The 13,917-nt window shown below is 42.4% G+C and overlaps 1 protein-coding gene and 2 pseudogenes across 1 annotated transcript; all 3 read right to left on the reverse strand.

The window, feature by feature from the left end:
• Positions 1-2,104: 2,104 nt before the first annotated feature.
• Positions 2,105-5,284, reverse strand: LOC121776062 (annotated as a pseudogene).
• A 689-nt stretch (positions 5,285-5,973) lies between these two features.
• On the reverse strand, positions 5,974-8,330 carry LOC121777634 (annotated as a pseudogene).
• Positions 8,331-10,172: 1,842 nt separating this feature from the next.
• Positions 10,173-13,508, reverse strand: LOC121775927 (phosphatidate cytidylyltransferase, mitochondrial-like). Its single transcript, XM_042173022.1, has 12 exons — positions 13,236-13,508; positions 12,927-13,110; positions 12,166-12,276; positions 11,927-11,983; positions 11,756-11,818; positions 11,608-11,676; positions 11,411-11,503; positions 11,211-11,315; positions 11,053-11,130; positions 10,830-10,958; positions 10,638-10,743; positions 10,173-10,478 (listed from the first exon to the last, which is right to left on the reverse strand). The coding sequence occupies exons 3-12, from the start codon at positions 12,271-12,273 to the stop codon at positions 10,291-10,293; spliced, it is 996 nt and encodes a 331-aa protein (XP_042028956.1). The 5' UTR covers positions 12,274-12,276; positions 12,927-13,110; positions 13,236-13,508; the 3' UTR covers positions 10,173-10,290.
• Positions 13,509-13,917: the final 409 nt, after the last annotated feature.

A 13,917-nucleotide genomic window follows, 5' to 3' on the forward strand; every position in this document is an offset into this window, starting at 1 on the left:
CGGGCCGCAACTAATAAATGACACTATTCACAACTCCAACCTATTTAACTCGTAAAATAAAAAACGCTGGAAATTTATAACACGGAAAATTTAATTTCATCGAATACTGCAAAATTACAACATAGAAATTTTAAAACTGAAAATAAAATACATTAAAACATAACGTCAATTCTGGAAAACATTGGTGCGAGTCCAAATTTCTTCGATTAGATCGGCTTGGAAGCGAGTGTGTTGTTCCTCTTGGCGCATCGCAGCTGAACGGGCCATGACATTGCGGATGTCGTGAGGAAGGCCCTGCACGGGCGGCTCGGTGACAACGTAGTTGCTCCCGGTGCTGGCGAGCGGATCGTCGCTCCACAAAGTGACGTTATCTTGCTCGTCCTCAACGATCATGTTATGCATTATGATACATGCATACATTGTATCGGCGATGTTTGACCGCTGCCAACCACGGGCCGCTCCCTTCACGATAGCCCACCGCGCTTGGAGGACTCCGAATGCACGCTCGACATCTTTCCGAGCCGCCTCTTGGCTTTGGGCAAACATTGCCCTCTGATCGGTTGTCGGAGCTGTGATAGTCTTCACGAACACGGGCCATCGAGGGTAGATCCCGTCTGCCAGATAGTACCCCATACTATACCGACGGTGGTTGGCCGTGAACTCTACGTTCGGTGCTCGCCCAGCACACAAGTCGTTGAACAATGGAGACTCGTTCAACACATTGAGGTCGTTGTTGGACCCCGCGACACCAAAGTAGGCATGCCAGATCCACAATCTGCAATCGGCAACGGCCTCCAACACAATCGTGGGATGTGTGCCCTTGTGCCCGCTAGTGTATTGTCCTCTTCAAGCCGTTGTACAATTCTTCCACTGCCAGTGCATACAGTCGATGCTTCCAAGCATCCCCGGGAAGCCGTGGGCCCGCTCGTGCATGTCGACCAACTTCCTAACGTCGTCGGTCGTTGGCTTTCGCAAGTACGTATCCTTGAATGCTTCGACGACTGCCCGACAAAATCTAGCGAGGGACTCCCGGCCAGTAGGCTCGCTTACATGGAGATACTCATCGAACATATCTGATGTAGTTCCGTAAGCGAGTTGACGAATGGCAGACGTGCATTTCTGCAACGTCGATATACTTTCCCGGCCCACAGCATCGGTAGTTTGGCAGAAATACGGGTCACGAGCTACAACTGCGTTGACAATGCGTAGGAACAACGGCCTCCGCATCCGGAACCGGCGACGGAACATCTGATCACTCCATCGCGGATCTCTAGAGAAATAATCCGTGAAAAGCCGCAAGGCAGCTTGTTCACGGTCTCGGTGAATATACATCCGGGTACGTGGTACCCGGGTTTGTTGTTCGTTCCAAGCTTGAATAACAGCTTGGTAGCGTTCAACTTCGTTGTTGATTTCTTCTTGGATTGCCGGTAGCGCCTCTGCTAACGACCGGGACATTTGATCTTCGAATATTCTTTGACGTGGAGGCATTTTTTCGAATTCTAGGAAGAGATTTGAAGTTGAATATGAAGTTGAATGTGTATGAAAATGGAGTAGTATTTATAGAAAAAATTTTCGAATTAAAAAAAAAAATTGGTTGCGGCCCGGCCCGAGGAGCGTGTAACGCTGGGCCGGGACTCTACAGTTGCGGCCCGTCACCGTGCAACGCCGTCCCAGGCCGGGACGCGGGACGAGCGACAGGCCGGGAACGCGGCCACGGGACGGGCCTGGGCCGTGACTCTCCTCCGTGCAACCCTCGGGACAGGCCGGGACTCGCGAGATGCGGCCCGGCCCCTTGCGTTACAGATGCTCTTAGGTCTTGTAACAAATTTCCCACAATTTTGAACTCCGGTGAAATTTGTGAGACAATTTTAAACTCATGAATGCATGACACAACTGCGTTTACACTCATTAAAAACGATGTTGTTTAACATATTAATTAGTTCGATACAAGGCCTAAATTTAATAATTTGTGAGATGAGTGACCTAAGTTTTAAGTTCGTAAAACGTAGTACCAAATTTCGGTCCAAGTTTGTGATTTTTGGGACCATTATCCCTATATATTATTACTAAATCACACTGGCTTTTTCTTTAGATACAAACTGTGTAATGAATAAAGAGAAGACAATGTCATAAATTCATTTGTCAAACACAATGTTCATTTCAAGGCCTGTTGCTACAACATGGATATAGAATAATAGGAGAAAAATGTGTTTGGTTAAGTTTATTCGAACATGTTACAATTAGCTCTGTCGCTCAGAAGATAGCCATTCGTGAGCAGCAATCAAGTCAGGTAGCACGATAGCACCGGATTCCCTCCAACTCCGAGCATCTGGGGTTTGAAACCGGTCCAACAGTAGACCGTGCATACCCACACTCTTTGCCGGGATATAGTCCTTGCGCATGCTGTCCTCGATATGAAGAGCCTCTTCCGGTGCAATGTTGCCTGCCCTCTCCAAGGCTATCTTGTACAGTCTTGGGTCGGGCTTCTCCACACCTTCGAGACCAGAGAATACACCAAAGTCCCACTCCGATCCGTGGAAAATTTCAAGATTTTGCATCAGACGCCACGGAATCTATGTTTTATGCAATGAATCTTCTATATCATGCTTTTGGATTTACCTTGTGCAAACCCAATGCTGGAAGGATTACATCTTGATACCTATACTCGGCATTGCTCACGATTCCTACTATAACGCCCTTCCCACGAGCCATCTCAGGAATGGCTGAGAATCCGGGAAGATAGTGTATGGTGCAGACGAACCAAAGGTGGCGTAGACGAGTCTGAAAACCTTCTCAAAAGTTTCTTCACCATAATCACATCCAGCCTGTAGCATGAGCAACATAAGATAAACGAGCCATATAAAAACTGAAAGTCGAACTTATGACTTTATCAACATTGTTATCGATTGATTCCCTCACCCTGAGAAAAGAATCCCGCACACGTCTTCCACCAAACGATGTTGGGAATCTTCTCTGCAAATCCAAAGCATGGATGCTTCGTCGCCATCTCTGTATAAGCTTGCTTAAAACCCTCGTGTGCCCGTTTATAGTCCGGACATGGGAGTCCTGTGACTTTGCTGACATGCAATAGTAGTCGCCAAGCTCCCCTTTGTATGCAATTAGTGTGCCGGTAACATCAACAGTTACTAAACGCAACTTTGATAGCATAGACATTTCGAAGAAATCAAGTACCAGTTGAAATGGTGAAGACCCTGCATCAAGTACCAGTTAAAATGGTTAGAAATGCTTCTACTACCATGTCGCTTACACACGAAAAATAGATCGATGATGCTCACCGGAGCCAATACACCATTCATATAGTAAAAAATTAGGAAACACTAGAAGATAAAACAGCTTTACTGACTGTATCATATGATTCAAATCTATCATTCATAAACCACAGATACAAAACATTATTATGCTCTTTCTATTCAGTATCTCAGAAGTGAATCACAAGAGTCCACATATGAAAAAAATTGAAGAATGAAATCATCCATGAAAATATCTGTAAACAAGAACAAGTCTTGGAACAAAAGCATCAACCACCATAACTCAAACCAAGAATCAAAATGCAGCACATGATGAACCACATAAGCATGAAATCAAAGAATAAAAAAATCGAACTTGAGATTCATCATCTGGATGAGATGCAATTATTGAGCTAAGTAAAGAGATTATTCACACATTTTGCAAGCAGGTTGAAATCGAGTCCAGTTAGGTCAAATTTCTGCTCCAATCATATGCAACATTTCGAAGAAGGAACACATATTTATAAACTGACCAAGTGATTAAACTCACTAATTAGGCAAAATCACACTAATTAGGCAAAATTAAGATCGGTTAGCCATCAAATCTCAACCTCGATGTTTACGCATGTAAAACACAGAGAAACACTTCATCAAGCGAAGAACATAGCCGAAAATGGGGGAAAATTAGAGAGCATTACCCGAAGCTCGGAGCAATGGAAAATTGAGCAACTTAGTTTGAATCTGCTTCGATTTCGTAAGGAGAGAGTTGATTAAGTTAGAGAATCTAGCTCAATAATCATGGTTGTAGCTTGGCTTCATCACCACATTAATACAGTCTTCCACTTTTGAATGCACATAGCTTTTCAAACTGCGAGCTGTTATTAATTTTGTGAAATATAGAAAAAAATACACTCGAAAAAGGGAAAACCAAATAGGAATTCAATCAATTTGGGAACTTAGGCGTTGAAAACTAGAAAACCATGGACTTTTTCGCAAATTCAGAATCTTATTACCCACTCCATCCCAAAAATATTAAACTTAATTACATCGTGTTAAATAGAATAAAAAATTTAGATAATAATGCTTATTTTTAATTATACGTCATTTTTGTTAAGACAAAAGGAATATTAATGCTAATAATAGTAAACATGAAAGCAAAAAACTATTTTTGACAAGACCAACTCTATCCCATGCGCGATGGCATCCGAATGCACTCAGTTGGACGTGCGTAAGGAGCACTCCGCCACCAATGATGCCTAAAAAAGTTTGAGGCAATAACATGTCTATATTGTCCTTAAATATTTTGAGTTGCAAGTGTGCTCTAGTGACTAAGTCGTAGTATTAGCTAACAAGCCGGTATTATTTTTAAAATTTCATTATCATAGAGATAAATCATTGCAATTTTTGGGGATTCAATATGCGTGTAATATTTTTAAATTTGAATGTTTGAATTTTCGAGAGAGTTTTTTATATGATTCATGGTATTAAGATAAGTTTTTTGCAAAAACGATTTAGTGCTAATAATATTATAAGAATATTTTATTCAGTTTGTCGGTACTTAATGCATCTCCTTATTCAAGGTGTCTCCATTGGGCTTATGCCTAATAAATTAGTCAGTCAATATGATTCCCACTCTTCCAATCAAAAACTTACTAATAGTACTTGACATTCAAATAAAATAATTTTCCCCAATGTTCAAAGGTGAAACAACTCAGTCCACTTTTTGGTAAGAAAAAATCATGTGATTTTAGTTTAGTTTTTGAATTTGGCCCAATGAGAATTTTTTCAGAATTTATAAGTGGTTTGTGCATCTCCAAAGTTGTAGCCTGTAGGGGCAAGAATTTTTGTTTGGCCCAAATTTAAAAATTTATAAACTTAAATTCACATGTATTCTGACATAAAGTTGAAAAAGTTAAAATCAGAATTTCATTATGCATCATGCAATCATAATGAATTCCCAAACATCTAGCGATGTTGGATGCGTTGATATCAATGATGACAACTCATTATTTTGATGAATTATTTCTTCAATCATATTTTAATTACGGAAACACATACTGAAAATCTAACAAAATCAAATTCTATTGTGAAAGACATAATTTTTTTCTGAAGTAATTATATACCTAATCTAGGCATAATATCATAAAAATAGATATATAAAATTGCCAATAAATATGAAAACGTACCTATATTAAGTCTAAAAAAGTATCTAAAAATATCAAATTTAGATATATGTACTTTGTAGAAGTAAGAAACCATGACGTCACGATTAAATTTAAGGAGCAGTTTTATATATATAAAAGCAACAATAATGATTTCTTGTATATTTGGTGGTCGTGATAACTAGGGCTGCAATAATGATTTCTTGTATATTTGGTGGTCGTGATAACTAGGGCTGGAGAAAAAGACCGAAATGCCGAAATACCAGCCTTATCGTACCGAAAAAATACCGAAAATACCGAATTTTCAGTATGGTATGATACCTTACTGAAATATTTCGGTAAGGTAAATGTACAAATTTTTATATACCGCGACATACCGAAATTCGATATATACCGTAATTTAAGGTATATACCGTAAAATATTAATATAATAATATATAAAGTATTTTATATATTTTAAAATTATAAAATTTATTATGAAATATAATATAATTTGAATAAAATATACTAGTATTTAATACCCCGAATATTATTTAAATTACTATAAAATATAAATAGTATTCTAAAAACTCAAATATTCAATTTTCATTGATATTGAAAGTAAGGTATACCGCAAAAGTATGGTATACCGAACTTTGGTACGACATACCGAAAATGAGGTACGATATCGGTATGCAAATTCTCCATACTGAAAATAAGGTATACCGAAAATTTTGGTAAGATAAATGTATGATTTTTTCGCATACCGAATTTACGCTAAGGTATACGGTATGGTAGTTTCAGTAAGGTATACCGTACCTACCCACCTCTAGTGATAACTCAAACTTTCGACCTATTAGTTGAAGGATAAACGTTTCGTCGGCAAATTTAAGGGGTAGGTTTCAGTTCCTCGCCGTCTTCCTCAATCTTGGTCGTTTCCACCTTGATTTGCTGCGCCATGTCGTAGGTCGCATGAACACCAAACAAGACATAATACAAGAGCATGATCGCCGTGCAAACGGCGAACCTCAGAAACGTCGCACAGCTCAACGATCCCATCAGAAACACGTTGTCGACAGCGACGGCAGCCACGGCACCAGCGGTACTCCCCACACCTTCGGCGTCCTCTCCTGCGGCAGCATCACCGCGATCCCCAGCGTGGCCGCGAACCAGACTGGGATCGTGACGGTATACCCGACCCACCCGCCCTGTTTCAGACCCCAGTAAGCAGAGGTTCCCATTGAGGAAGCTATGATCAGCAGCACGAAGGCTGCCAATCTAGTTAGATTCGCTCGGGGCGTCACCCCGCTCACGTAGTAGCGTCGGACCAGCAGCGCCACCGCCATCATCATGAATATGAAGAGAGTGCTCACTGAGAGGAGGCTGGCGAGGACGTCCAGGCTCGAGAAAAGGGCGACCACGGCGCTCGGGATGGTGACCAGGAGCGTTGCGTATATGGGAGTACCGGTCTTGGGGTGGACAAGGGCGAAGAAGGGTGGGATCATGTGGGACCGGGCGATGTGGGTGGTGTAGCGAGCCTGCCCGAGCGCCCCGACGAGGAGGACGGTCGTCATCCCCTTGAGGGCGCCGAGGTCGACAAGGTATTTAGCCCATTTCATCCCCACGCTCTGGAAAGCTATGGAGTAAGCTGCATTGGTGTCTAACTCTGTGTAATTCTGCATCATGACTAATGAAAGTGCCATCAAGCAGTAGATTACGGTGATCATTGACATCGATCCGAGAAGCCCGATAGGTATGTCTCTCCGGGGGTTCTTGGTTTCCTCGGCCATGGTGGCGATGTTGTCGAATCCTCCGTAGGCGAAGTAGACGATGGCGGCTGCTTGGAAGACCCCTGTGGCCTCGTAAGGAAAGAAAGGCCGGAGGTTGGAGGTGTCGGCGTGTGCGAAACCTGCGACTATCACGAATATGATCACCACCGTGTTCACGGCCGACGCGATCCAGTTGAGGTAGGAGGTTTTCTTGGCACTCGTGATCGCAATCGTGGCTGCGAGGAGGAGAATTCCGGCAGCCAGCGGATCGAGTAAGTCGAAGCCGTGGGCGAGGTTGGTGTGTATGCGCAACGAGTTGGGATGGCGGTCGAGGAGAGTGGTGAAGTAAGACGTCCAGCCTCTGGCGACCGCTGCTCCTCCGATGATGGATTCGAGAAGTATGTTTCCCGCTGCTATGAAGGCTGCTAGATCGCCGAGTTCGACGCGGAGGTAAGCGAACGACCCGCCGGCGACAGGGATCTCGACTGCGAACTCAGTGTAGCAGAAGACGGAGAGCATGGCTGAGATGCCGGAAGCCACGTAGGACAAGACTATGGCTGGACCCGCGTGGTTGTGAGCTTCTTGGCCCGTGAGGACGAAGATCCCGGTGCCAATGACAGAGCCAAACCCGAACCAGATGAGGTCCCACCAGTTGAGCTGGCGTTTCATGCTGTGCTCGCTCTGTCTGCGGAGATAAACAAGTTCTGTCGTTTCATCGGAGCGGCTGAGGAGGCGGTCCTTCAATCGGAGCCAGATCTGGGACAGGGCAGAGCCGTAGGAGCTCAAATTCTCGAAAGACTTCTCTGGGAAGAAGTCTTGCTTGCTGAATCTCCAGTAGCTTCTTTGCTCAATATCAGATTCAGTTCCCATTTCTGCACTTTGCTGTTATTCCTAAACCAGATCAAATAAACGGATGATATGAGAGGGAATGAGGAGAAATCTATTACCTTTATATCTTTCAATGTTGTGGGTTCATAAGAGAAATCATCATCTCTGTCAATCAACTGTCAAGTCGTGGCCGTGATTGGACGACAACGGAGATGGTGACGGCAGGATATATACAAAATAAAAACTGCCATTTGACATTTATTACAAGTAGACAAAGTATCTTGTTATAGTCATCCTGCATTATTTGACCACACTTTTCTACTCCAAATCAAGCCAAGACTATGAGCAGTGAAACACCTATAGTCAAGCATGGTCGACTTCATTGGTCATAATCTAGAAGTAGACGTGCAAGAGCCATGGAATTTAAGAAGCCAGCCAATTATTCTTATGTGATTGTCCCACCCCATGTGACAATTGACAAGATGGCAACAAAGGAATCTGTGGTTGTGGTCGTCGGCTGGACCAATGCAACGATAATGACCCATACGATTAGGATAGCGGGTGGAAGATTTACAAGCACGGGGAGCGGGAAATTGTTTGGCCAGACGTAGAGGAGATAGAATCCTAACGGATGGAGAAGAATCAGGGAGGAGCAAATCTCGGCGTTTGTTTGGCCAGACGAGAATCATAACGGATGTAGAAGAATCAGGGAAGAGCAAATCTCGGCGTTTGTTAATTCAATTCCTATCTTTCAGCAATTATTGTTATATTGTGATTTCAATTCCTAGTTTAGTGTTAGCAATCGTCTACATATAGTGAGATACATAGATGATAGAATCATCTTATAGTGAGATACATAGATGGAGAGATCAAGCATAGGACGATTTATATCGTTAGGCCTCCTGCGTCAGGAATCCAGTTGTCATTTCTTATTGTCTTTCATTCCAGATTCAATAAAGCCGAGTTCAATTCCCACAAATTTTGAGTCTCATTGTGGCGTTTTATCAAACAAGTGGTGTGTGAGTTTGCAAGTGTCATTTCGTCGAGCATATCTCGTGCTCGCATCCGATCGGCGGTATTACCTCCTAACAATTGGTGCGGTGAACGTGGATTAGCTCTAGGGGCGATTCACGCCTTGACGGTTTGGACAAGACTACTGATGAACTCAACGCCCAGTTCCAACAGACGGACGAAAGGGTCTCGGCGTTGGAGTCAAAACTCGACTCCCTGATCGGAGAAGTGCGAGCAGGCTTCGCGTCCCTCAATCACGGGGCCAAGAAGCCACCGGAGGACGACGTCTCCTCTGAAAATCGCGAATCCAACTCAGTGTCAACCGGCAACAACTCAACCTCACCTATGCCGACGTTTGATGGCTCTGACGCCCTCGCGTGGCTAGCAAGGGCGGAGCAGTATTTTTTTATCTCGGAAACGGCGCCTAAAAAACGGGTGGGCGTGGCCATGGTAGCCTTGGCAGGCGCGGCCCTTCCTTGGTACCAGCTGCTGTGGAAACGGGTTCCGGATCTCTCCTGGACCCGGTTCGCAAGGGAGTTAATGAAGCGCTTCGGGGGAAACGGAGCTTTGGACGAATATGAGGCGTTTGCGGCTGTCCGGCGCACAGGTTCTCTCACGGATTATGTGGCTGCTTTCGAAGCGCGACTCGCACAAGTACCTGATATAGCTTGTCACCAATATCTGGGGTTCTTTATGGCAGCCCTCCGCCCAGAGGTCCGCCTTCAAATGAAGGCCGCCAAGATCACTTCCTACGAGGACGCCATCGAACTGGCCTTAGATATCGATCTGATGGCGTCGCAGCATCCTCCGCGATCAGCATCTGCCCCATCCCACAGTGCACCGGCCGCCTACTCAGGGCAGCAGTGACGCTCGGGGTTTTCGAATTCCCCCTCTCAGTTTTCTGCCACGGGATCCTCCCGCCAAGCATCCACACGTTTCCGAAATATATCCTCCGACGAATATAAGAAGCACATCGCAGCCAGTACTTGTTTCAAATGTGGGCTAAAGTTCAGCCCCACGCATCGGTGCCCCCCGAAGACCCTGAACGTAATGGTTTGCGATGATGAAGAGCCTGGGTTCGAGGGACCAGCTTCGGACGACTCCCCGTATGTACCTCCTAACACATACCGGGTCGATTTCAATGCTAACTACGTTAAAAACTACGCTTACTACAATGACAGCAATAACTAAGTACAGTATATATATTCAAGAAAACAGGATCCTTTTGTCATATCACCTTTCACAGCGTCAGTAAACAAAATTTAACAGTGACTCATGTTTGAACTTATAAGATTACCGCCATGATCTCCATGCTTTCTTCATTTTGCTTCCGACATACTTCACTCCGTGAACTGCACCAGCGGTTAGTAGACCTGCAACCGCCTGTCTTGCACTGGAAACCATGACTTTGCGTCTCAGGGTCTTCCGGATGCAATCCGCAGCCTCTTCCTTTTTAATTGCTATTTTCTGTGCAGCTCTACCTAAAATACGATTAACCCAACGGAACACCATAAATTTTGCTGTATAAACATAACAATGCAAAATAGGGAGCTTGTGCTACTGCACCCATAACCAATGTACGTAGCTAATGAAATATCGATGAAGCAGTACATTTTACCCCGCCCAATCATTTATCGTACCAGATTCTTCAATTGTTTTCTTCTCTCCAAGTTTCATCCCAGTATGGCACCTGAGAGGCAGAGGAAGTGAAGACACGAGGGAGCACGTGGTAGATTGTCCACAATCCTGATTCAACAATCCAAATATGTCACAATCTCAATATGTGCAACCACAATCTGTAATTCTGTATGGACCTTGAAATTTGGACTGACCTGGATTAACTTTAATTTTTTATCACCAGAAGATGACATTCTAAGCAAGTCTTGAGCTGCAAATTCCTCTATAAATGGATTGTACATTTGTTGGAATAACTCAAATTGTCCATGTACAATCTTTCTCACCTGAAAGTGTACATAGATTCAAGTATGGAATTCAAATTTCAAGTAAACATACACACAGTTTGGAGTAAGTTCCCGAGCCTTCAATCATCATTACCTTGTTTCGATCCTCTGCGAAAAGCATTCGTAAGTCGCCCATGTATGAGAGGCTACATATTTTGGCGTACAACTCTTCCTGCAAACTTATCAAGCTTATACTACTGACCTTTTTTTACCTTTACACGACTTCGATGAAACTGAGAAAGGACCATATACCTCACTGATTTTTGATGGCAAAAGCAGGAGGGCAGCAGCTGTTGCAGCCTTCACGTTTACAAAGTTGAGTTTTTCTATCTCCGAGTTGTCTACTACAACGTTAACCTACAATACACAGATGCATGAGCAGAAAGTAGCACAGAGTATCAAAGATGATATGCATTATTTAGTAGTAATCCAAGAATTGAAGCAAAATATACAGGTTTCTGCAAACGGCCACTCAGATAGAAACTCTCCCAACCCGATATGTCCCGAACAAGATCATTCATACGAACAACACCGTATTTGAACATCTGCAGAAAATTTCATTTCAGTATATCTAATATGTAAAGAGAGATAACAACCATAAATCACACATCAAAACATTACAATAAGAGTAATGATAAAAAATAATTACCCGATGTCTGTGAGAAACAAAGGGGTTGAAATGTATACGGACACCAATATGATCTGCAACCCCAGTTATCTACTAGGAACAGAAAAAACAATATCAATATTGCAAGACGCAAAACATAGAAAATGAGAAGAGAGATGCGAAGTATCACCATCCGCGCACCCCCAAGGTGGACCATCCATGACGCATAATGATCCCGATTTAACTTCAGATTCTTGATCCCAAAAGACAAGCATATTCCATCAGTTACTAATCAACACAGAAACATAGAGACAATGGAGCTTTGGAAAAAGTTATTAAAATGTTACGATCATATATATACCTCCGTGTGCCATTGTTGGGGATTCTCCACACCAAGAATGTAATCTATCATGGATGTCTGAAACAAGGATTCAAGAGAGAAACTCATAAAGCTACACGTAATTATAAAATTTCAAAGACCCTGAAGTTGATGGCATAATGTTTCAGTCACAGTGCTTTCTTGCTAGTGTTAAATTTAAAAATAAGTTGGGGAAAATCATCGACCCCAGTAAATGAATAGAAAAGAGAAGATGATTGCACCTTATCAGAATTGTTTGGATGGAGAGAGGATCCATATATACAGGCGAACTCAACAGGAGGCAGAGTGTCGAGAAAACTCGCATGCTGAGGTATCTTTTCAGCATCCATTGACTACATTCAACAAATGCAACAAGGTTAGAACCTTTTAAAGACCTGAACAAATAAAAAGCTCTCTTTTTTGTCAGACGTTTTATTGAACATCTCAGTTGCTAACGACTGTACAGATATAAAGGTGGAATGAGCAGAAACATAGTTCGGCTTATAATCAAGAACACGAGTCTTAGAACAAAAGCGTCAACAGCCATAAAACAAGTGAACTTGAACCAAAACTAATCAAATGCAGATCTTGAGCATGTAATAACATAGATGAACTCATCACGAACTACATAATTGATTAGTATTTGTGGTATCTATTTCAGATGAAATCCCCCAAGATGAGATCAACGATAATAAAAGGTCGAACTTGATGACTTTTGAGATTCATCATTTGATGAGATGCAATTATTGCCACAATGTGGCTAATTAAAGATTGACATCTGCCAGTTTGGTTTCAAATTTTGCTCCAATCATATGTAACATTTCGAAGAAAGGCACACATATTTATAAACTGACCAAGTGATAAAACACACTAATTGGGTAAAGTTAAGATCGAGTAGCCATCATCAAATTTCTACATCAATCGCTAAACATGTAAAATACAGAGAAAAACTTCATCAAGCGGAAAACTTCGCTGAAAATTGGGGGAAACCAGAGAGCATTACCCGAAGCTCAGAGCGAGGGAAAATTGAGCAACTTTATCTGAATCGGCTACGATTTCTTATGGAGAGAAATGACTGACTTAGAGAATCTAGCTCAACAAGTATGCTCGTAGCTCGCCTTCATCACCGTATTAATACAGTCTTCGTCAATCGTCCTTGCACTTTTGAAGTCAAAAGGAATTTCCAACTGCGTGTCGTTATTAATTCATGAAATTTAGTAAAAAGGAAAACGAAATCGGTAATACTCATCGAACATCTATCTTTTTAGTCAGACATTTCATCGAACATCTCAGTTGCATTGTTACACTGTACCGAAAAATGGAGGCGGATTGAGCAGAAATCAGCGCTGCTTGTGATGACGATGGAATCCCCAATCCGTATGATTATTTGCAATCGGCTTATGAAGATGATGATCGGTAACGATGAATTCCCCAGCACCGCTTCAAGCTTACTGCCTCTCCCGCCTAATTACCTGTTAAATTTATTATGTTTTGACAGTTACTAATTAATTGAGAACGATAAGATTATGAAATGTTGGGAACATGGAATTGGAGCTATGGAACTCCAATTCCATTAGTTGGTATCTCAAAAATGTATAGAATTAGAATTAGAATTGAATTATAATTCCAAATTTTACAATTCCATTATTTGAATTACATATCAAAAAGTAGAAAAGTAGAAAATTGGAATTACAAATAGTCATAAAATTAGATAGCTTCACGATCCACAACAATCATTGCACACGCTACACACACTACATGCAATTCACCCACTACAAAAATTTCACACACTACACACACTACATAAATTTCACACACTTCACGCACTACACAAATTTCACACACTTCACAAATTTCACATACTACACACATTTCACACACTACACAAATTTCACACATTTCCCGCATTACATACATTTCACAGACTACATACGTTTCACACATTTCCCACATTACACTTACACACACTACACACATTTCACACACTACACACA

The sequence above is a fragment of the Salvia splendens genome, chromosome 18 (assembly GCF_004379255.2).
Source record: "Salvia splendens isolate huo1 chromosome 18, SspV2, whole genome shotgun sequence".
Classification (NCBI taxonomy): Eukaryota; Viridiplantae; Streptophyta; class Magnoliopsida; order Lamiales; family Lamiaceae; genus Salvia; species Salvia splendens.